We start from the raw sequence: 22,474 nt of genomic DNA on the forward strand, positions 1-22,474 counted from the left end.
TCCTCTGAGTGCATGTATAAGGGTGTGTGTGTATATACCTGGGTTGGCGCTGAGGCCGATGGCGTGGGGGAGGGCCAGGTGGGGATTGTTGGGGGTGTACAGTGTGTAGGAGTCGTCGGTCTGGGGGGCTGAGCTCAGGCTGGAGGAGAGGGGGGCTCTGGAGAGGAGCTGGTGGCGCTGGGTGGGCAGAGAGGCGTGCCGGGACAGGGTGCCCCCTACAGGGTCAAACAGGTAGGACACACAGACAGAGAGGTTAAACGCAAGCTGATGGTTAGAGGTGGACATTACATGGTATGGATGGAGAGATGCTGAGAGAAAAGGAGGAGGAAGAGAGAAAAATAGGAGCAAGGGATGGATTGGAAGCATGAGGGATTAGTCCAACCAAGGTAGTCTGGGAAATGGAGTGTTCTCTGGAGGGGCCAACCTGTAATGAAGAGGGGCCACCACTGCTCTTCCAATGCAGTGATGTGTAGAGATACAACCTATCTGTGTGTGTGTGTGTGTGTGTGTGTGTGTGTGTGTGTGTGTGTGTGTGTGTGTGTGTGTGTGTGTGTGTGTGTGTGTGTGTGTGTGTGTGGAGCCAAGAGAGAAACAGTTCCTTCAGAAAGTATTCATACCCCTTGACTTATTCTACATTTTGTTGTGTCACAGCCTAAATTCAAAATTGATTCAATAGATTTTTTTTTATCTCACTCATCTATATACAATACCCCATAATGACAAAGTGAAAACAAAATATATATATTTTTTTATATATTTTTTTGTAGTACATTTTTGCAAATGTATTGAAAATGAAATACAGAAATATGTAATTTACATAAATATTCACACCCCTGAGTAAATACATGTTAGAATCACCTTTAGCAGTGATTACAGCTGTGAGTCTTTCTAGGTAAGTCTCTAAGAGCTGTGCACACCTGGATTGTACAAAATTCTTCATGCTCTGTCAAGTCGGTTGTTGATCATTGCTAGACAGCCATTGTCATACCTTAACATAGATTGTCAAGACAATTTAAGTCACAACTGTAACTAGGTCACTCAATGTCTGCTTTAATTTTTAACACCCAACTACCAATAGGTATCCTTCTTTGCGAGGCACAGGAAAACCTCCCTGGTCTTTGTGGTTGAATCTGTGCTTGATATTCACTACTTGACTGAGGGACCTTACAGATAATTGTATGTGTTGGGTACAAAGACGTGGTTATCATAAGAAAAATCATGTTAACACTATTATTGAACCCAGAGTGAGTCCATGCAACTTATTATGTGTGACTTGTTAAGCACATTTTTACATCTGTACTTATTTAGGCTTGCCATAACAAAAAGGGTTCAATACATTTCAGCTTTTCATTTTCTATGAATGTGTAAAAACAAAATTCCACTTTGACATCATGGGGTATTGTGTGTAGATCAGTGACACAACATTTCAATGTAATCATTTTTTAATTCAGGCTGTAACAACAAAATGTGGAAAAAGTAACAGGGTGTGAATACTTTCTGAAGGTACAGTAGGTGCAGAGGGAGAATTTAAGATGGGTCTCCCGTTCCCCTGATCTTTTGTTGTGGTGACAGATTTGCAGAGAAGACAGAAACCTGTCACTTTTCTCTGACTGCAGTGCTGAGCTGCTCCCTGTTCTGTCAAAGCTGCTCCATGAGTGTCTCCACGCCAACCTATTCACTCAGGGATTTCTCCCTCTAGTGCACATCAAAGAGGTGGTGTGGGGCGGATTATCTTCTTCTGTGGTGTTAGGTAGGTAACTGACACCTTCCGTTAATCTAACCGGTATTAGAGGTAGACTGCGTGGGTAAGGGTGGGAATTTTTACATAATGTACAATAGCAGATAACTCATGCAGTTCCAAGCCATTTCCATTTCCCTTTCCATTTCTGACTTAATACTGCATTGTGAGTGTGCTGACTTGTCTGGGAGATGAGTGAGTTAGTGAGTGTGTGAGTGAGTGTGTGTGTGTGAGTGAGTGAGTGTGTCTGTGTGTTGATGTTCCGACATGCCGGCAGCTGACTCAACAAGCTACGAATCCTCCGTTTGCTGCGGGTGCCACGGTTACGCAATGAAAGAGGCAAATGTCAGAGGGCTCTCTCTCTTTGCTCATTGCTTTCAGATGGGAGTGGGGAATGGCTAATGATTACACTGAACTTATAGGGTGTGTGTGTGTGTGTGTGTGTGTGACTGACCTGAGCGTCTGCTGATGACCTCTACAATGTTTGGGGGGAAGTAGCCCACCCGGTCGGTGCCCCTCTGGCTGTCGTGGATGTGCCCCTTCCAGCGCCCGTCCATGTGCTGCTCTAGGACCTGCCAGGCAGCCAATCAAAACAAACATTAAGACAGGTCTAAACCAGTCAGATGGCTATTACTACCCAGTGTCTCTCCATATTGAGGCAGGTAGGTCTGTGAGATTCTATAACAACATGGTGTCATTTCCACTGTTTATGTACGTGTGTAGGAGAGTACCTGACCTGAAGTGTGCAGTTCTGGGACAATGACAGAAAGTACATGCTCCAACTTGAAACACATTCTACGTGTTAACAACTTCATCTGTGTATCTATGTCTCTGTATGGTTTGTTTTCATAATGTCAAAGATGTTTTACATAAGTTGGGAGGGTGATACAAAAGCAGCGCCACAGCCCAGAGATCAACTGTAGTACAATAACAAACCAAAAGAGAGAGAACCAAAAGGTCAAGCACATAAACAGATGATGACAGTAGTCATGTGTTTCTGATCATGTTCCATTTGTCCACATGAGCTGCTAAAACCCAGACCATTGTCTCTGCTCCCTAATTTAGCAGCCTTAGTCAGAGGATACAAGCCAAGGGACATTAGGGTTCGGGGGCTGAGGGTATCGGGGAGAAGAGGGGTGTTGGGTTGTGTGTCTGGTAAAAGATGTGGGTAGAGGGGGAAATAGCATGTACTGAATGGGCAGGTTTGGCAGCTATAGAAAAATACATTTAAATGAATTGACCCGTCCAAGTTGTCAAAACATATTTTTCTAAAGGCCTAAACTAGCTAAAGGCACAGTGTGTGGAATTTATTTTACTATGCATTGTTTTCAATGATAAAAACCCTGTAGGCTCCGATGCCTCGCTCACCTAGAACGTCTCCATTTTGGCTTTTTATCGCTGGCGCTGTAGTCACACAAAATTAAATATTTTTTTGTAATTATTCACTTTTTTACTAGCTTATTTGAAATGGAAGATGTAGCTAAGATTTGAGGCTTTACCATACATGCTAAATTAGACCAATTCATCCACTTACGGAAACACATTTACATTTACATTTAAGTCATTTAGCAGACGCTCTTACCCAGAGCGACATCGCTATCAGCCTGTCCAATCCTCCTCACCAGCCTCGCTCCGCCCGACCACTTTTTGCGCTTTGGTTCGGCACCGGTCCCCACTAAGATGTCAGCTAACCTTTTGCCTAGTATCTAACGTGTACATGTGTGTGTGAGGTGTGGAAAGGCTAGTTGATGGGTGAGGTGGATGGCCTGAGGGCAAGGTTTATGAATTGTTTCTCTCTGGCATTGAAGCAGCAGAATAGGCTGACACACTCCCAAGAAGTAAAACAGGCCAGGGTTCATGAGACGATGTGTATGTGTGAGACAGTAGTAGTAGTAGTAGTAGTAGTAGTAGAGTCATTGCTGAGAGGGAGTGATGGATGAATACCAGGGCCTGTCCCTACCCGTCTCTCTCTCTCTCCGGGCTCAAAGAGAGCCATCCTTCAGATAGAGAGGCTCACTGTACTCTCTCCCTTTAAACTAGTTCCCCCTCAGGAATATGGATAGTGAGGTTCACCTGTTGTGTACTATACCCTTAAGGACCTACTGGACTTTAAACTGATAGAGGACATGTACATCAGGTTCAGTACAGTGAACTGATAGATGACATGTACATCAGGTTCAGTACAGTGAACTGATAGAGGACATGTACATCAGGTTCAGTACAGTGAAGTGATAGAGGACATGTACATCAGGTTCAGTACAGTGAACTGATAGATGACATGTACATCAGGTTCAGTACAGTGAACTGATAGATGACATGTACATCAGGTTCAGTACAGTGAACTGATAGAAGACATGTACATCAGGTTCAGTACAGTGAACTGATAGAGGACATGTACATCAGGTTCAGTACAGTGAACTGATAGATGACATGTACATCAGGTGCAGTACAGTGAACTGATAGAGGACATGTACATCAGGTTCAGTACAGTGAACTGATAGATGACATGTACATCAGGTTCAGTACAGTGAACTGATAGAGGACATGTACATCAGGTTCAGTACAGTGCCTAGTGATGGTCTCTACACCCTGTCACAGTCTACACATTTTGCTGCCTTACAATGAAGTATTAACTCTGGGGCGTAAAGACACACAATCAAGACATCTTTTTAATTCCATTTTTTTAATTTTTTTTAAATCATTTTTATTTAACTTTGGGAATGTGGAGTAGGTTGTGTTGATTGGTAGGAACAAAATCAAATGTATTCCCTTTTGAGACAACATTTTAAGGCAGTAAAATGTGAAGACTGTGCAAGGGGTGTGTAGACTTTCACTAGCAAGTGTATATGCTTTATGACTGATGGTAACTGACTGATGGTTTCCAAACCGTCCTATAGTCCAGCGGTTTTCAAACCATCCTACAGTCCAGTGGTTTCCAAACCGTCCTATAGTCCAGCGGTTTTCAAACCGTCCTATAGTCCAGTGGTTTTCAAACCGTCCTATAGTCCAGCGGTTTCCAAACCGTCCTACAGTCCAGTGGTTTTCAAACCGTCCTACAGTCCAGTGGTTTTCAAACCGTCCTACAGTCCAGCGGTTTTCAAACCGTCCTACAGTACAGCGGTTTTCAAACCGTCCTATAGTCCAGTGGTTTTCAAACCGTCCTACAGTCCAGTGGTTTTCAAACCGTCCTACAGTCCAGTGGTTTTCAAACCGTCCTACAGTCCAGTGGTTTTCAAACCGTCCTACAGTCCAGTGGTTTTCAAACCGTCCTACAGTCCAGTGGTTTTCAAACCGTCCTATAGTCCAGTGGTTTTCAAACCGTCCTATAGTCCAGCGGTTTTCAAACCGTCCTACAGTCCAGTGGTTTTCAAACTGTCCTATAGTCCAGTGGTTTTCAAACCGTCCTACAGTCCAGTGGTTTTCAAACTGTCCTATAGTCCAGTGGTTTTCAAACCGTCCTATAGTCCAGTGGTTTTCAAACCGTCCTACAGTCCAGTGGTTTTCAAACTGTCCTATAGTCCAGTGGTTTTCAAACCGTCCTACAGTCCAGTGGTTTTCAAACCGTCCTACAGTCCAGTGGTTTTCAAACCGTCCTACAGTCCAGTGGTTTTCAAACCGTCCTATAGTCCAGTGGTTTTCAAACCGTCCTACAGTCCAGTGGTTTTCAAACCGTCCTACAGTCCAGTGGTTTTCAAACCGTCCTATAGTCCAGTGGTTTTCAAACCTATCCTCGGGGACCCGCAGACTTTTCACAATTTAGTTGTAGCCCTGAACTAGTTTACCAGAGTCACCTATTCATGGGCTTGATGATTAGCTGACGTGTTGAATCAGGTGTGCTAGCTGTGGAATAGTTCAACTACATGGAACAGCTGAAACCCCCTGCTGTAGTCCACACATATCTACATACTGTGTCTACTGAATACACATGAAGCCACCCGCACATAAACACTGCCAGCTTGTCTCCCTGCCTGCTACTAAAACACCTGTTAGAGAGGATGAGCCTGACAGTTCACAGGGAAAACACACCTGTCCTAACAGACAACATGGGGGCACAGTGAGTGTGGGAACAACACGGCAATGCCAGCTGAGGCACATCTGAGGAGTTACAGACAGCAAATAAAGAGAGGTAGGTGTGTGTGTGTGTGTGTGTGTGTGTGTGTGTGTGTGTGTGTGTGTGTGTGTGTGTGTGTGTGTGTGTGTGTGTGTGTGTGTGTGTGTGTGTGTGTGTGTGTGTGTGTGTGTGTGTTCCTGCTGCCTACCATGATGATATCCCCGGCCCGGATGTTGAGAGCGGTGGGGTCGTGGATGTTCCAGTAGTCTTTCAGAGCTCTCACCTGCAGGACACCTGTAGCATCTGTGTGTGAGAAAGACAGAGGGGAGAAAGAGTGGGAGAGAGAGGGGGACAGAGAGAGGAAAGAGAGAGAGGAGAAAGAGAGACACACACAAAGTTAGTTCAGGGAATTGGTATGAACGAAGGCAGGAAGAAAATACAGCCCAATGATTGATACATACTGACATGTACACTATTTTCAAATCACCTTAAGGGGATATACCCAGACGCCGCTACAATCCCAATGCCTGTTGTTTTTTTATTAGTCACATCCGGCACTGGTATGGAATGCAGTGACATCAGAGAGCAGAGTCAGTCAGTGCTGTATTCAGCCTCTGACTGGTTGGTACACATCAATAATTAATCCATGACGAGGAGGTGTGGTGGCTGATTGTGTTCTATTCCTCTGTTATTCACTCTGCTCTGAACACAGAGAAAACTGGATCATAACAGGAAGTCTCTCTCCACAGCCTCCATGTTTGAAGCAGCAGTCTGCTGACTGAGGAACACAAGTGCTCATTATGGCCTGAGTTCCCAGGCTGCGAGAACCAGATCAAAGACCCAGGCCTGCTGGATTACAGAGGAGATAGCACAAACAGCAGAGGTCCAAAACACAGTCTCATGCATGCGCACGTACACAGGGGTGGCACGCAACAATCACACACAAACAAACAAACTTATAGGTCACACACGCACACACACCTAGTCTTTTGGTTGTGTGTGCACGCGCGTGTGTGTGTGTGTGTGTGTCTGTGTGTGAGCTGATAGGGTTATGTAACCTGTACTCCATGAGGTTATACACAGCTGCTTGGTGAATTACAGCTTAGAGCATTTCATATCCCTCAGTCTCTCCTCTGGGCCTCTCTCGCTATAGGAACGTCTGCACTGGCTCTGTCTCAGTCTGTCTCCCAACACACACACCTCTGAACACTCTGTCCTGCAGAACTCAAACTGCAAAAGAATGCAAGAGTCGCTTCACTACACAAAAGCACAAAGAAAGAAATCCGCTGCCAGGAATCTATGCTGACATTTTAGCAAATTTTTGCGGCTAAATAGATTTTTTAACACACAAATACATTTAGGAACACAATAAAAGATTGAGGAAGAGCGTTTTTATGATAAGAAATGACTAAAAGTGAAAGAATAAAATGTTTTTGTGGTGTTCCATGCTCAAGCAAGTAGAATGTCCCGTCAAATATTTTAGTCACTTAGGGGAGACAAAAATGTTCCGCTGCCCCTTTAACTTCTCTAGGGTAGGAGGCCGTATTTTGACATCCGGATGAAAAGTGTGCCCATAGTAAACTGCCTGCTACCCAGACCTAGAATGTAGGATATGCATATTATTAGTAGATTTGGATAGAAAACACTCTGAAGTTTCTAAAACTGTTTGAATGATGTCTGTGAGTATAACAAAACTCATGTGGCAGGCAAAAACCTGAGAAAAATCCAACCAAGAAGTGGGAAATCTGAGGCTGTAGTTTTTTCAAGTGATTGCCTATCTAACACACAGTGACTTAGGGTTCATTTTGCACTTCCTAAGGCTTCCACTAGATGTCAACAGTCTTTAGAAAGTTGTTTGAGGCCTCTATGGTGAACAGAGAGCGAACAAAGGAAGTTGGAAGTTGTTGACTCAGGAAAGGACATGACTTCATTGGCGCGCATTCACGTGAGAGGTAGCTGTGTTCCATTACATTTTTCAAGACATTGGAATCGTCCGGTTGGAATATTATTGAAGTTTTATGTTACAAAGGCCCTAAAGATTGATGCTATACATCGTTTGACATGTTTCTACGAACGTAAATATAACTTTTTTTCACTTTTCGTCGTGAAACTTTCTGCGTGCTTCCTACATTTGGAGTAGCTTACTGAACGTGCTAACAACAAGGAGGTATTTGGACATAAATTATGGACTTTATCGAACAAAACAACATTTATTGTGGACCTGGGATTCCTGGGAGTGCATTCTGATGAAGATCATCAAAGGTAAGTGAATATTTATAATGCTATTTATGATTTTAGGTATTGCCTGCTGTTGTTTTCTGAGTGCCATACTCAGATTATTGCAAAGTGTGCTTTCCCCGTGAAGCTTTTTTGAAATCTGTCACAGCGGTTGCATTAAGGAGATGTTTATCTATAATTCTTTGAATAACAGTAATATTTTATCAACGTTTATGATGAGTATTTCTATAAATTGATGTGCTCATTCACCGGAAGTTTTTGAAGGAAAAACATTCCTGAACATTACGGGCCAATGTAAAATGTTTTTTTTGGGATATAAATATGAACTTTATCGAGCAAAACATACATGTATTGGGTAACATGAAGTCCTATGAGTGCCATCTGATGAAGATCATCATCAAAGGTTAGTGCTTCATTTTAGCTGTATTTCTGTTTTTTTGTGACGCCTCTCCTTGGTTGGAAAATGGCTGTGGCTTTTATTTTTTAGGCGCTGTCCTAACATAATCTAATGTTTTGCTTTCGCCGTAAAGCCTTTTTGAAATCGGACAATATGGTTGGATTAACGAGAGTCTTATCTATAAAATGGTGTATTAATACTTGTATGTGTGAGAAATTTGAATTATGAGATTTTTGTCGTTTTGAATTTGCCGCCCTGCTATTTCACTGGCTGTTGAATAGTGTGTCCCGCAGGTGGGACGGTCACGTCCCAGCTACCCCAGAGAGGTTAAGGGTAACAGTGAGACTGGCATGTCTGTCTGGGAAAGATGAGATTCTCCCATGTCTCTTCACTAGCAGTTGAGTTGAGCGAGCTCAAACAAGCTAACATGAAAAACAACCTAGCATGTGAACAAAATGATATCCATAGCCAAGAAACACAAGGTCAAAGTCACTCAAGTAGACTCTATGGCTACACACTTCTAAAACAGCCAACATACTTTGAAAAGAACTACAGCAGCAATTTATATGCTATAAATCAAAACTCATACTTGACTTTTTCAGTTTGTGAGTAAAATGGTTGCACTGTAGAGCCCTGGTTCAAGGACAATAAAGCAGGCGGAAAACACAGAATGAGAGGTAAAGACTGCCAAAGAATGATACTTCATGGAATAATGTCTTCATTTGTTAACAACTATCTCCTGTCCCAGTCTATTCCAGTGGTGAGCGGTGCTCTGTTCACCTCGTAGGAGCTGCTTGATGTCCTTGCTGGCGTGAGAGGTGGTGAACTGGTTCACGATGTCCAGGGCTGTCTGGTTGTACGTGTTACGGATGTTCACGTCTATACCAGCCTGTCAAAACCACACACAATGTTATTGTCAATCAGATGTGCACTGAAACACAGCAACACATTCAACATCAATGTTCAAGTCTAACGCAGTCAACGGCAATGTACTGTACAACCTATTCAATAACACACTTCACTTACATTGGACAACATGTTACCAACTGTTAGTTGAACGTGGTAGAATAGTGATTGAATCAGACTAGTTAAAAACTAAGTGAGGTTGATGTCCCTCCAGGTGTCTTACCTCTAGCAGCTGTCTGACCACCTCCGTCTTGCCGTAGAGGGCAGCCTCGTGCAGGGCAGTGCCAGCCTTAGTGGCCCTGTTGATGTCGATGCCCGCTTTCAGCAGCAACCTGAACCAGAGAGGAACAACACAATACTACTTTAGTACAGATTCAAGTTTACAAAGGCTGTTAACTCCAGGGTGAATTGTAAAGGTTTCTGCGAGGCAGAGCCATGGTTGGAGCCAGCAGGACCAGATGCCAGGACAGTATATTATGTCAATGGCAGAGTGTTACAGTGATCCACAGTAGCTAGTCTACTCAACATCCCACATCACATTAACTCACTGAGGTGCCAGGGGGAAATGTGGAAAATTCACACTTGATTCCAGCTGCACAGACACACACACACACACACACACACACACACACACACCGCACTCAAATATCCTGGTAGTGAACAAGGCAGTTAACCCACTGTTCCTAGTCATTGAAAATAAGAATTTGTTCTTAACTGACTTGCCTGATTAAATAAAGGTTACATTTAAAAATAAAAAGTTAGTTAAGTTAAGCTTTAGGAATGTCAGAGCTCTTCTGGGAATGTACAGCATGGAAAGTTTGTGAGAGTGGCAGGAGAGGTACACACACACACACACACACACACACACACACACACACACAAGGCAAGGGGAAGTGGGCATCCACACGTGCCCATATGCAAATGGTTTGGTAACTAACTACCACAAACACATAACTTCTGTCTTTACATGGCATTCCTGCTCATCAGCCAAACCAGAACCATACCACAACCACACCATCTCACAATGACCTCTGTCACAATCACACCATTTAACTATACTAACCCAAAATAACAATACAAGACTGATTCAGACAGTGACAGTGATTTGCATCATCAGTTTGCCTCACCACTTACTTTAGTAAATAAGGCACGAATCTAACAAGAAGTCACTTAGAGAGAGAGGGAGGGAGACAGAGAGAAAGAGAGGGATTTTTGGGGCTCAGTTGCCAAGCACAGAGCGATGACTCAGAAGACTGAGCCCTGGTAGAGGGGCCATGCCGGGGACAAATACAGGAGAGAGAGACAGAGATATAGAGACAGGGAGAGGAAGAATACCCCCTCCCTTACTTGAACTTCATTATTCTCATCCTGTTACAGATACTGTGCTTCAGCATCTCTCACTCTCTCCCCCCTCTCTCTGCCCTGCGGCTGCTACGCCCCAGGTCAGTGTGCTCGTTTCATTTCCCCTTAGAAACACAAAGGAGGAGAGGCTCATCAAAGTCTCTCTTTCCCTCTGGTTTGGCTGGATGCTGAAAGAGAGCCCTATCCTGTTCTCCTCTCCTCCTTTGGGGCCGCACTGACTCAATAACCCACTGTTCATATCGCCCCTTTAATACCTCTATTACATGGATGTCTATGTGGGGCCAAAGTGGTGGAACCATGGGACAGGTTACAGCATGTATTGTGGTGACATAACCGTGTGATTGGACCACAGGGTATTGTTATGGAGTCATATGGCCACTGGATCCCAGAAATCCTTGTGCCGTGGTTGAATACACAGTTTCTCTCTTTCATTATCAATTGAAGCCAATGAAAGCCTTGACTGTGTCTTTGGTAAGGTGGTTTGGACCAGGAAGGTGTGTCAGAGAAAAGGCAGACCACCACACCATTATTAGGACTCCTTAACACTACAACTGCTAAAGCAGTCATTTTCACCGCTCATTCATTGTATTTATTACTCTGCTATTTAAGTCATGCCCCCCTCAGTCCTTGACTTTTTGCAAATAACCCAGCGGGGCCTGCTCCACTCCTTCTCCCGACAGCGGGGCCTGCTCCACTCCTTCTCCCGACAGCGGGGCCTGCTCCACTCCTTCTCCCGACAGCCGGGCCTGCTCCACTCCTTCTCCCGACAGCCGGGCCTGCTCCACTCCTTCTCCCGACAGCCGGGCCTGCTCCACTCCTTCTCCCGACAGTGGGGCCTGCTCCATTCCTTCTCCCGACAGTGGGGCCTGCTCCACTCCTCCTCCTGACAGCGGGGCCTGCTCCACTCCTTCTCCCGACAGTGGGGCCTGCTCCACTCCTTCTCCCCACAGTGGGGCCTGCTCCACCCCTCCTCCCAACAGTGGGGCCTGCTCCACTCCTTCTCCCAACAGTGGGGCCTGCTCCACTCCTTCTCCCAACAGTGGGGCCTGCTCCACTCTTTCTCCCGACATTTGAAGGCGCTGTGCCCAGTTGATAATCACCTTAATAATTGCCTCGAAACTGAACCTAAATCAGAACTAATTTCACACATATAAAAGATTAAATAAATGAAGTAAAGTATGATGGGGAGAAAGGGGGAGGGGAAGCGAACGATGCATAATTATGTCATCACCAATTGTGAATGAAGAACAGGACAGGCCATTCTATTGTATTGATCTATTCTAATTAGAATCTTAAATGATATGTACTCTGAATCATTCCACTGAATCACAGCAGTCTTATCAGTCTACTCTGGGCTACTTGGAGCAGGCTACACCGTGAGAGCGTACGTAATGAACATGCTGAACGGCTTTCAATGTCTGGGAAAATATCTACATTGTGCAGCAGGTGAGTGTTGGAGACCTTACATTGGCAAGGGGAGAAATGTCTCCATGGACAATTTCTTAACATCACTGTCATGGGCGAACAATTTGCTTGTAAAGAAAACAAGTCTGCCTGGCACCATGAACAAAGTGAGATGGGAGCTCCGTACCTCTGCGCAAAATAAGGCACCTGCACAGCTGTCGTACTCCTCAACAGTGCTGAAGAATGACAAGACAACGGAACACAAAGAGAAAACCGGAGACTATTACGCACTACAACCAAACAAAGGTGTCAAAGTGTGTTAAGGCAGGTGAAATTGATGAAGATTTGAGTCAACTGTTAGGACAAGGGATAACAGCTAAATGAAGTCCAAATGATGCCATTGAAAATGCACACAATATAAGCGCGAGCTGACAATAACTGACTATTTTTGACTGCTGTCATATCAACACTTACAGTTGAAGTTTACATATGCCTTAGCCAAATACATTTAAACTCAGTTTTTCACAATTCCTGACACTTAATCCTAGTAAAAATGTCCTGTCTTAGGTCAGTTAGGATCACCATTTCATTTTAAGAATGTGAAAAGACAGAAAAATAGTAGAGAGAATGATTTATTTCAGGTTTTATTTCTTTCATCACATTCCCAGTGGGTCAGAAGTTTACATACACTCAATTCGTATTTGGTAGCATTGCCTTTAAATTGTTTAACTTGGGTCAAACGCTTCAGGTAGCCTTCCACAAGCTTCCCACAATAAGTTGGGTGAATTTTGGCCCATTCCTCCTGACAGAGCTGGTGTAACTGAGTCAGGTTTGTAGGCCTCCTTGCTCGCACACACTTTTTCAGTTCTGCCCACACATTTTCTATAGGATTGAGGTCAGGGCTTTGTGATGGCCACTCCAATACCTTGACTTTGTTGTCCTTAAGCCAATTTGCCACAACTTTGGAAGTATGCTTGGGGTCATTGTCCATTTGGAAGACCCATTTGCGACCAAGCTTTAACTTCCTGACTGATGTCTTGAGATGTTGCTTCAATATATCCACATAATGTTCCTACCTCATGATGCCATCTACAGTGGGGGGGGAAAAGTATTTGATCCCCTGCTGATTTTGTATGTTTGCCCACTGATAAAGAAATGATCAGTCTATAATTTTAATGGTAGGTTTATTTGAACAGTGAGAGACAGAATAACAACAAAAATATCCAGAAAAACGCATGTCAAAAATGTTATTAATTGATTTGCATTTTAATGAGGGAAATAAGTATTTGACGCCCTCTCAATCAGAAAGATTTCTGGCTCCCAGGTGTCTTTTATACAGGAAACGAGCTGAAATTAGGAGCAATCAATGAATCAGATTCCAAACTCTCCACCATGGCCAAGACCAAAGAGCTCTCCAAGGATGTCAGGGACAAGATTGTAGACCTACACAAGGCTGGAATGGGCTACAAGACCATCGCCAAGCAGCTTGGTGAGAAGGTGACAACATTTGGTGCGATTATTCGCAAATGGAAGAAACACAAATGAACTGTCAATATCCCTCGGCCTGGGGCTCCATGCAAGATCTCACCTCGTGGAGTTGCAATGATCATGAGAACGGTGAGGAATCAGCCCAGAACTACACGGGAGGATCTTGTCAATGATCTCAAGGCAGCTGGGACCATAGTCACCAAGAAAACAATTGGTAACACACTACGCCGTGAAGGACTGAAATCCTGCAGCGTCCGCAAGGTCCCCCTGCTCAAGAAAGCACATATACATGCACGTCTAAAGTTTGCCAATGAACATCTGAATGATTCAGAGGACAACTGGGTGAAAGTGTTGTGATCAGATGAGACCAAAACGGAGCTCTTTGGAATCAACTCAACTCGCCGTGTTTGGAGGAGGAGGAATGCTGCCTATGACCCCAAGAACACCATCTCCACCATCAAACATGGAGGTGGAAACATTATGCTTTGGGGGTGTTTTTCTGCTAAGGGAACAGGACAACTTCACCGCATCATTTGATGGGGCCATGTACCGTCAAATCTTGGGTGAGAAACTCCTTCCTTCAGCCAGGGCATTGAAAATGGGTTGTGGATGGATATTCCAGCATGACAATGACCCAAAACACACGGCCAAGGCAACAAAGGAGTGGCTCAAGAAGAAGCACATTAAGGTCCTGGAGTGGCCTAGCCAGTCTCCAGACCTTAATCCCAAAGAAAATCTGTGGAGGGAGCTGAAGGTTAGAGTTGCCAAACGTCAGCCTCGAAACCTTAATGACTTGGATGAAGATCTGCAAAGAGGAGTGGGACAAAATCCCTCCTGAGATGTGTGTAAACCTGGTGGCCAACTACAAGAAACGTCTGACCTCTGTGATTGCCAACAAGGGTTTTGCCACCAAGTACTAAGTCATGTTTTGCAGAGGGGTCAAATACTTATTTCCCTCATTAAAATGCAAATAATTTTATAACATTTTTGACATGTGTTTTTCTGGATTTTTTTGTTGTTATTCTGTCTCTCACTGTTCAAATAAACCTACCATTAAAATTATAGACTGATCATTTCTTTGTAAGTGGGCAAACATACAAAATCAGCAGGGGATCAAATACTTTTTCCCCCACTGTATTTTGTGAAGTGCACCAGTCCCTCCTGCAGCAAAGCACCCCCACAACAAGATGCTGCCACCCCCGTCCTTCACAGTTGGGATGGTGTTCTTTGGCTTGCAAGCCTCCACCTTTTTCCTCAAAACATAGCGATGGTCATTATGGCCAAACAGTTCTATTGTCACGGGTGTCGTTGGGTAGAGATGACCAAAACGCAGCGGGAATGTGGATGCTCATCTTTATATTTATTAAAATAAAGAGACCACGGAAAAAATAACAAAACAAAGAACGGCAGACGACAGTTTTACAGGCTATGACAACTAGCAGTGCAAAAGACAACTACCCACAAAATCCCCAGTTGAAAACAAGCATCTAATATTTGACTCCCAACCAGGAACAACGACGTACAGCCCCTTTAATAACACACACAACCCCCGGACCACATAAAACAAATACCCTCTGCCACGTCCTGAACAAACTACAATAACAAATACTCCCTCTACTGGTCAGGACGTGACATTACCCCCCCCCCAAAGGTGCATACCCCGAATGCACCTAAACAACAAAAAACAACAAAAAAATAAACCCCTAACTAAAGGGAGGGAAGGGAGGGTGGCTGCCGTCAACGACGGCACCTGTGCTACACCCCCCCTCCCCAACCCACCTATACTGGAGGTGGTTCAGGTTCTGGCCTACTGCCCTCCAGACTGTAGGCAGACTCTCTTGGCTCCGGAACGTAGGCAGACTCACTCGGTTCCGGGCCGTAGGCAGACTCACATAGTTCAAAGTTATAGTCAGACTCACTCGGTTCCGGATCACAGGCAGACTCACTCGGTTCCGGATCGCAGACAGACTCACTCGGTTCCGGACTGTAGACCCATTTACCCCTCTCCGAACTGTGGGCCGTCTCACTCGGTTCTGCACAGTGGGCCGTCTCCCTTGGTTCCGAACTGTAGGCCGTCTCACTCGGTTCCGGGCTTAACACTCTTGCCGGATACTCATGTCGGGGCACTGTCGTCGGATACTCTGGACGGGGCACTGTCGTCGGATACTCTGGACGGGGCACTGTCGTCGGATACTCTGGACGGGGCACTGTCGTCGGATACTCTGGACGGGGCACTGTCGTCGGATACTCTGGACGGGGAACTGTTTCCGGACACTCGAGGCTGGGCTGACGCACTGGAAGCCTGATGCGTGGGACTGGTAGTGGAGGTACCAGCCTGGGGACACGCACCTCAGGGCTAGTGCAGGAAGCAGGAACCGGCCGAGTGGAACTGGTATTACGCACTGGAAGCCTGATGCGTGGTGCTGGAAGTGCCAGTTTGGGAACACGCACCTCATGGCTAGTGCGAGGAGCGGGAACAGGCTGAGTAGGACCAGGCTGACTCTCTGGAAGCTTGATGCGTGGTGCTGGTACCGGACGTGCCAGACTAGGGGTTCGCACTTCCGGGTCAGCACGAGAGGCAGGAACTGGAAATACTGGGCCATGGAGGCGCACAGGCGGTCTTGATCGCACCTCCTGCACAACCCGTCCTGGCTGGATGGAACTAGTAGCCCTGTACGAGCGGGGTGCTGGTACAGGGCGAACTGGGCTGTGCAGGGGCCTGATGGTTGCCGTGCGTAGAGCGAGCGTAGGGTAGCCTGGTCCCAGGAGGCGCACCGGCGACCAGACACGCTGCGCAGGCATCCTCCTACCAGGCTGGATGCCCACTCTAGCACGACATCTGCAAGGGGCTGGAATAACTCACACTGGACTGTGCGTGCGTATGGGCAAGATCTTGCACACTTCTTCAAAACTCGGCGCCCTCCACTCCATACACTTCTCCCTATAAGCACGGGTAGCTGGCTTAGGGCTCATCCTTGGCCCAGCCAAACTACCCCTGTGCCCTCCCCAAAACATTTCTTGGGGGTGCCTCTCGTGCTTCTCCCTCAGCGCGTACATGGCCTCATACCGACGCCTCTCTGCCTTAGCTTCCTCTATTTCTTCCTGTGGGCGACGGTATTCCCCAGCCTGGTGCCAAGGTCCAGCCCTGTCCAGAATTTCCTCCCAGGTCCATTTCTCCCACCAGTCCATCTCAAAATCCCTTTGCTCCTTACTCCGCTGCTTGGTCTTTTTGTGGTGGGTAGTTCTGTCACGGGTGTCGTTGGGTAGAGATGACCAAAACGCAGCGGGAATGTGGATGCTCATCTTTATATTTATTAAAATAAAGAGACCATGGGAAAAATAACAAAACAAAGAACGGCAGACGACAGTTTTACAGGCTATGACAACTACCAGTGCAAAAGACAACTACCCACAAAATCTCCAGGTGAAAACAAGCATCTAATATATGACTCCCAATCAGGAACAACGACGTACAGCTGTTCCTGATCGGGAGCCACACAAACCACACAGAAATAGACAGACTAGAAAACCATAGAAAACCAACACTAGAACATATACTCAAACTCCAGACTACATAAACCAAACACCCCTTTAATAACACATACAACCCCCGGACCACATAAAACAAATACCCTCTGCCACGTCCTGACCAAACTACAATAACAAATACTCCCTCTACTGGTCAGGACGTGACATCTATTTTTGTTTCATCAGACCAGAGGACATTTCTCCAAAACATACAATCTTCGTCCCCGTGTGCAGTTGCAAACCATAGTCTGGCTTTTTAATGGCGGTTTTGGAGCAGTGGCTTCTTCCTTGCTGAGCGGCCTTTCAGGTTATGTCGATATAGGACTCATTTTACTGAGGATATAGATACTTTTGTACCCGTTTCCTCCAGCATCTTCACAAGGTCCTTTGCTGTTGTTCTGTGATTGATTTGCACTTTTCGCACCAAAGTACATACATCTCTAGGAGACAAAACGCGTCTTCTTCCTGAGCAGTATGACGGCTGCGTGGTCCCATGGTGTTTATACTTGCACACTATTGTTTGTACAGGTGAACGTGGTACCTTCAGGCATTTGGAAATTACTCCCAAGGATGAACCAGACTTGCGGAGGTCTACCATTTGTTTTCTGAGGTCTTGGCTGATTTCTGAGTTTGAAGGTTTGAGGCACTGAGTTTGAAGGTAGGTCTTGAAATACATCCACAGGTACACCGCCAATTGACTGAAATTATGTCAATTAGCCTATCAGAAGCTTCTAAAGCTATGACATCAATTTCTGGAATTTTCAAAGCTGTTTAAAGGCACAGTCAAATTAGTGTATGTAAACTTCTGAACCACTGGAATTGTGGACATCTACTTGTGTCATGCACGAAGTAGATGTCCTAACCGACTTGCCAAAACTATAGTTTGTTAACAAGAAATTTGTGGAGTGGTTGAAAAATGTGTTTTAATGACTCCAACCTAAATGTATGTAAACTTTCGACTTCAACTGTATATTGATTACAATGCCACTGTTGCTTTTGCCTCGAGTTTCACTATTTATCAAGGCCACTTCACGCTTATAATGATGTTTAGGTTACTGATGTTTTCATCATTTGACCGTGCATCTTTTGACCGTGCATATTGGTCGCTGGGGTATGTTTTGTGTAGTTATAAAAATAAGCTGTTACCGTGTCCAACACATATACTTTCTGTTTCATAGTTGTAACAAAGGAACTCCACTAAGAACATTTCTTGAACAATTTTTTTATTTTCTTGCGTATAGCGTACAGTAACATAAACTAATGAAAATGCTATGGAGTTCTTTGAAATAAAATTAAAATCGTATTCTAATGTTACCCAAGGCCTTCATAAACACAACCAAATGATTATTTTTGCGACAGCATAAAAATATGAATTCCACTGTTAGAATGTTGCAGTCAGAATGACTGCTCATTAGCTTGAAGGCGGACCATTAGAGGCCCAGCAGTTCTAGTGTTAACAGTCTGATCCCAGCTACTACTGATAAATCAGCAGCCACATTTCACTGGCAGATCTGGGTCACATTGGCAGCACTGCAGCCTCACACCAGAGAGCCTCCCTCTCCGTTTCTCTCCAGTGTCTTTCTGCATATCAATCTCTCTCGCTCTCTCAGGCTGGTGACAGACTGCTGCAGCTGTCAGTGAAACATGGGAACAGGGCTGCAGAGTAGACCCCCTCCTCCTCCCCTTCTCTATGGCAGGGCTCAGGGTGAGCTGGGTGTCTGGTACTGGACTGTACCAGACAGACTCTGATCTAGGTCTCCATGGAAGTACTAGGGGATTGGGACTGTGGCCCCTGGTGGAGTAGACATTGGACAGGCCGTTTTATAGCCTCCCAGCTAGTCAGAGCAGAGATTGGGGTACTAAATATATGGCTAGATCCACTTGAGAGAGAGAATAAACACATTCACACACCACAGTGTTCCAGAGCGAGGGTGTGGAGACAGAGCCATGTCTGATGGTTCTTGTCTTGTCCATAGTACAGTGGAGAGGAAGAGGAGGAGGGAAGGAGAGAGGAGGGGCATGGGAACCCATGGGTAGACCCATGGGAACCATTTACTGTCCTGTTGAGTCTCCCAGCACACCAGTTCCAGATCAGTGACTGTGTTAACCCTGTCAGACCCCTGTCCACCTCAGAGTAGGTGTTCAATCACACAGACCTGTACTGACCAACCATGATCAATCATAGCCTTTCATTTAGTATGGGACAAATCAGAGGAATGACAGGCAGAGGATTAAGTCCCACAAGAAAATATCAATCTATCAATGGGCACTGTACACACAAATCACTATGGTCTGAATCACAGCCTGACAAACATGTACACAAATCTGCATTAAATCTTGACATCATTGACATCAATGCATGATTTATACAACACTTATTACACAATACGAGTTTTGCGTACGTTTCACAAGTTCAGATTGTGAAAAACAATAGGAAGTTTCTTACCGGATGATGTCCTTGTGTCCGTTGCGTGCGGCGAGGTGCAGCGGAGTGTTGAAGCCTGAGTCTACAGGTTCCTTACTATTACCCTCTAACAGAGCCACCACCATGTTACTGCTCAACAACAGCTGAGCAACCTGACAGGAGGGAGGTCAAGAAAGTCATAAAGCCATGGAGACAGAAGAGAGGAGAAAGGGAAATTGAAGGAGAGAGAAGAGAGAGCGAAGAGAGAGTGAGAGAAAGTGAGACGGGGTGAGACGGGAGGAGGGGTGATAAATAAAAGACAGGGTGATGAGTACAGGCTTCAAATGTTACCAACACATGTACATTTCATGCAGTGTTAGGACAAGGGATAACGCACACACACAAGTTTGAAACCTTTAGGAGTCCTGTGATTTGACATGTGAGGACCCACAGGTGAGTGTGAGGTAAAACAGGAGTGACCCAGGGGCATAAACAACCCCACACCTGGCCCACACACTGGATGACACCTCAACACCCACTGACTGACTACTGCTGCTGGGAGACTGGTCTGGGACAGAGGACAGAGAGGGAAAAGGAGAGAAAGGAAGAGTGGAAGGAGAGAGAGAAATAGAAATAGGGTGGGCCTCGCCACACCCTGGCACCCGAACACAGCAGCTGATGCCCAAACACACACACACACACACACACACACACACACACACACACACACACACACACACACACACACACACACACACACACACACACACACACACACACACACACACACACACACACACACACACACACACACACACTGGAGCCAGTGTCAGCATTCTAAAGATATCCCATTCTAAATCAATCCTGGGGGACAATAGTTACAGGCTAACTCTCTCAAGACTCATTTAACAAACACACAAGCACAAACAAAGCTGCCCAGCAAACCTTCCAGTAATAGAAGTTACAGACAGACTTGCCAATACTTCCTCTCCAGCCCACATCCAGATAAATAAGAATGAAAGACAAGGGGATTTTCCAGCCCAGTAGGAGAGGAGAGGAGTGTTCACAATGAGTGTGTGTGTGTGTGTACTATTACTTCACCCTGGCTTGGTTCGGCTTCACACTGTCCTATCCAAATTAAACGCTGCTGTAGCACTATTTGGGACCAGGGACTTTGATTGAGGCAGCGCACAGAGTTTGAAATACACTCACATGGCTTGGTGGTGTTTGAATGGCTATAGGAACGGACACATTCATATACAAAGCTAGTGTGCGGTCAGGGAGAGAGATGTTTCTGAAACTGTCAAACTGGTTTAACGATGAAGGCCTAAACTGCCCAATTCACCATTAAGTCATAGTAACCAAATGTACATTTCAGATGGAGAGAGTGTGAAAAATGAGTGAGAATAACTGTGCTCAAGGGAGAGAAAGAGAGAGCAATGGAGAATAGAGAGGGAGAGAAAGAGAGGAGAAATGTTGACAGTGAGAAGTAAATGTGCTCCAGTAAGAAAACCAGCATGCTGAAGGATGGGAGAGACTGAAAGAAAGACAAAGTAAAGAGTGCAGAAGTGAGATGTATTTGTGTTGTGACAACGCAGCCCATCCCAGCTCCAGAGGGGTTGTATCTGTCCAGACTAACACAGGCCATGACAGAGTTACATCACTTACACTCCCACAGCAGGCTGCAGCCTCCCTGTCTGTCTCTGTGAGCCTGGGCCAGTGGTGGGGGAGGAGAAACACACACAGTCTTACCTTGACTCTCCCGAACTCACAGGCCAGGTCTAGGGGGGTCTTCTTGGTTTTGTTGATCAGACAGGGGTTGGACTGGTGCTGCAGCAGCATCTCAGACTGAGAGAAACAGACAGACAGGGAATCAACACTCACACACACACACACGATCAAATACCATACACACTGTCACCGGGGCCATTAGGGGAGTAGGTTATGTTATGTGGATGTGGTCATGCAGATAATATTACAACACACATAGCCAGGGAGATGATGTCAGATGTTTCTATCAGCACCTGGTGCTGCCTGCCGTATCCAAGGACACAGAGTATTTGGTGAAAACAGACAGTCCATTAGCCCTGGGAATACATCGTAGACTAGAGGACCAGAGGCTGTTATAATCAAATGGAACTTCATGGTCTGTGCAGATAAATGCTTTTCACACAAACTGTGGTCCTAAAAGGCTTACAAATCAATTAATGTGGCGTAACCAGAACACATCCTGACAATGCTTGTAGGATAGTTCCTGATCTATTTCCCAATTATTAGAATTCCATATCGTTCGTTTTTTTCTGTGCGCTCAATGCGCAGTTTCTCTAGAGATAAATCAGATCAAAGCCGAACTGTGCGATGTAGTAGGGAGTTGTAGTTTCCAACAGGCCAATATTCTACATAGTTCAGGGCAGGAAACGTGAGTAGTTAACTACAATGACCATAATCCATTGCATGCCTACTTGTCCCGTCTGTGTGGGGCATACACAGATGGAGCGCGCGATTTAGAGCAGTTGCATGCGGTATCTCTACCTGAAAACGCACCATCTACCATCATGGGACTTTAATTCATTGTTTTATTCTGTGTTGTTAAAGCGAAAACCCTAACTTCTAAATAAATCGGACCGAACCGACTTATCACTCAGCACTACAGGGGGTGAGACGGGGACGGACGGGGGTTAGTAACAAAGACAAGGTCCCTAATCCCCCCTAAACCTGATCACCCCAGATCACCTGACCCCCCATCATTACCCCCTCAATCCCTACAAATCCAATACCCCTCATCCTGCCTCGTTCTTCTCTCTCCCGGCCTCTTTCCCTCTCCAATCCAATCACACCACCATGCCTCTCCTCTCCCAGCTTGCTACGTATCCCCTAACCCCTCAATCCCTTAAATGACTGTACCACCAACCACCACTCATCCTACTCTATCCCCTGCCATGTCACATCTGTTTTGGG

At 45.5% G+C, this 22,474-nt stretch overlaps 1 protein-coding gene across 9 annotated transcripts in view; it reads right to left on the bottom strand.

Annotated features, from left to right (window-relative positions):
- The window catches only part of LOC106601416 (caskin-2), a 93,263-nt gene that overhangs the window by 7,031 nt on the left and 63,758 nt on the right, over positions 1-22,474 (bottom strand). For 5 of the 9 annotated variants that reach the window (XM_045715229.1, XM_045715228.1, XM_045715226.1 and 2 more), the window contains 7 exons: positions 21,269-21,364; positions 19,559-19,689; positions 9,554-9,662; positions 9,205-9,313; positions 5,998-6,092; positions 2,193-2,310; positions 39-215 (listed from right to left, as the gene is read on the bottom strand). In XM_045715229.1, the coding sequence (XP_045571185.1) occupies positions 39-215; positions 2,193-2,310; positions 5,998-6,092; positions 9,205-9,313; positions 9,554-9,662; positions 19,559-19,689; positions 21,269-21,364 (835 nt within the window). The remainder of the gene's footprint in view (positions 1-38; positions 216-2,192; positions 2,311-5,997; positions 6,093-9,204; positions 9,314-9,553; positions 9,663-19,558; positions 19,690-21,268; positions 21,365-22,474) is intronic. The other 4 variants (XM_045715231.1, XM_045715230.1, XM_045715227.1 and 1 more) reach the window with 3 other exon arrangements.

This window comes from Salmo salar, chromosome ssa03, assembly GCF_905237065.1.
Source record: "Salmo salar chromosome ssa03, Ssal_v3.1, whole genome shotgun sequence".
NCBI lineage: Eukaryota > Metazoa > Chordata > Actinopteri > Salmoniformes > Salmonidae > Salmo > Salmo salar.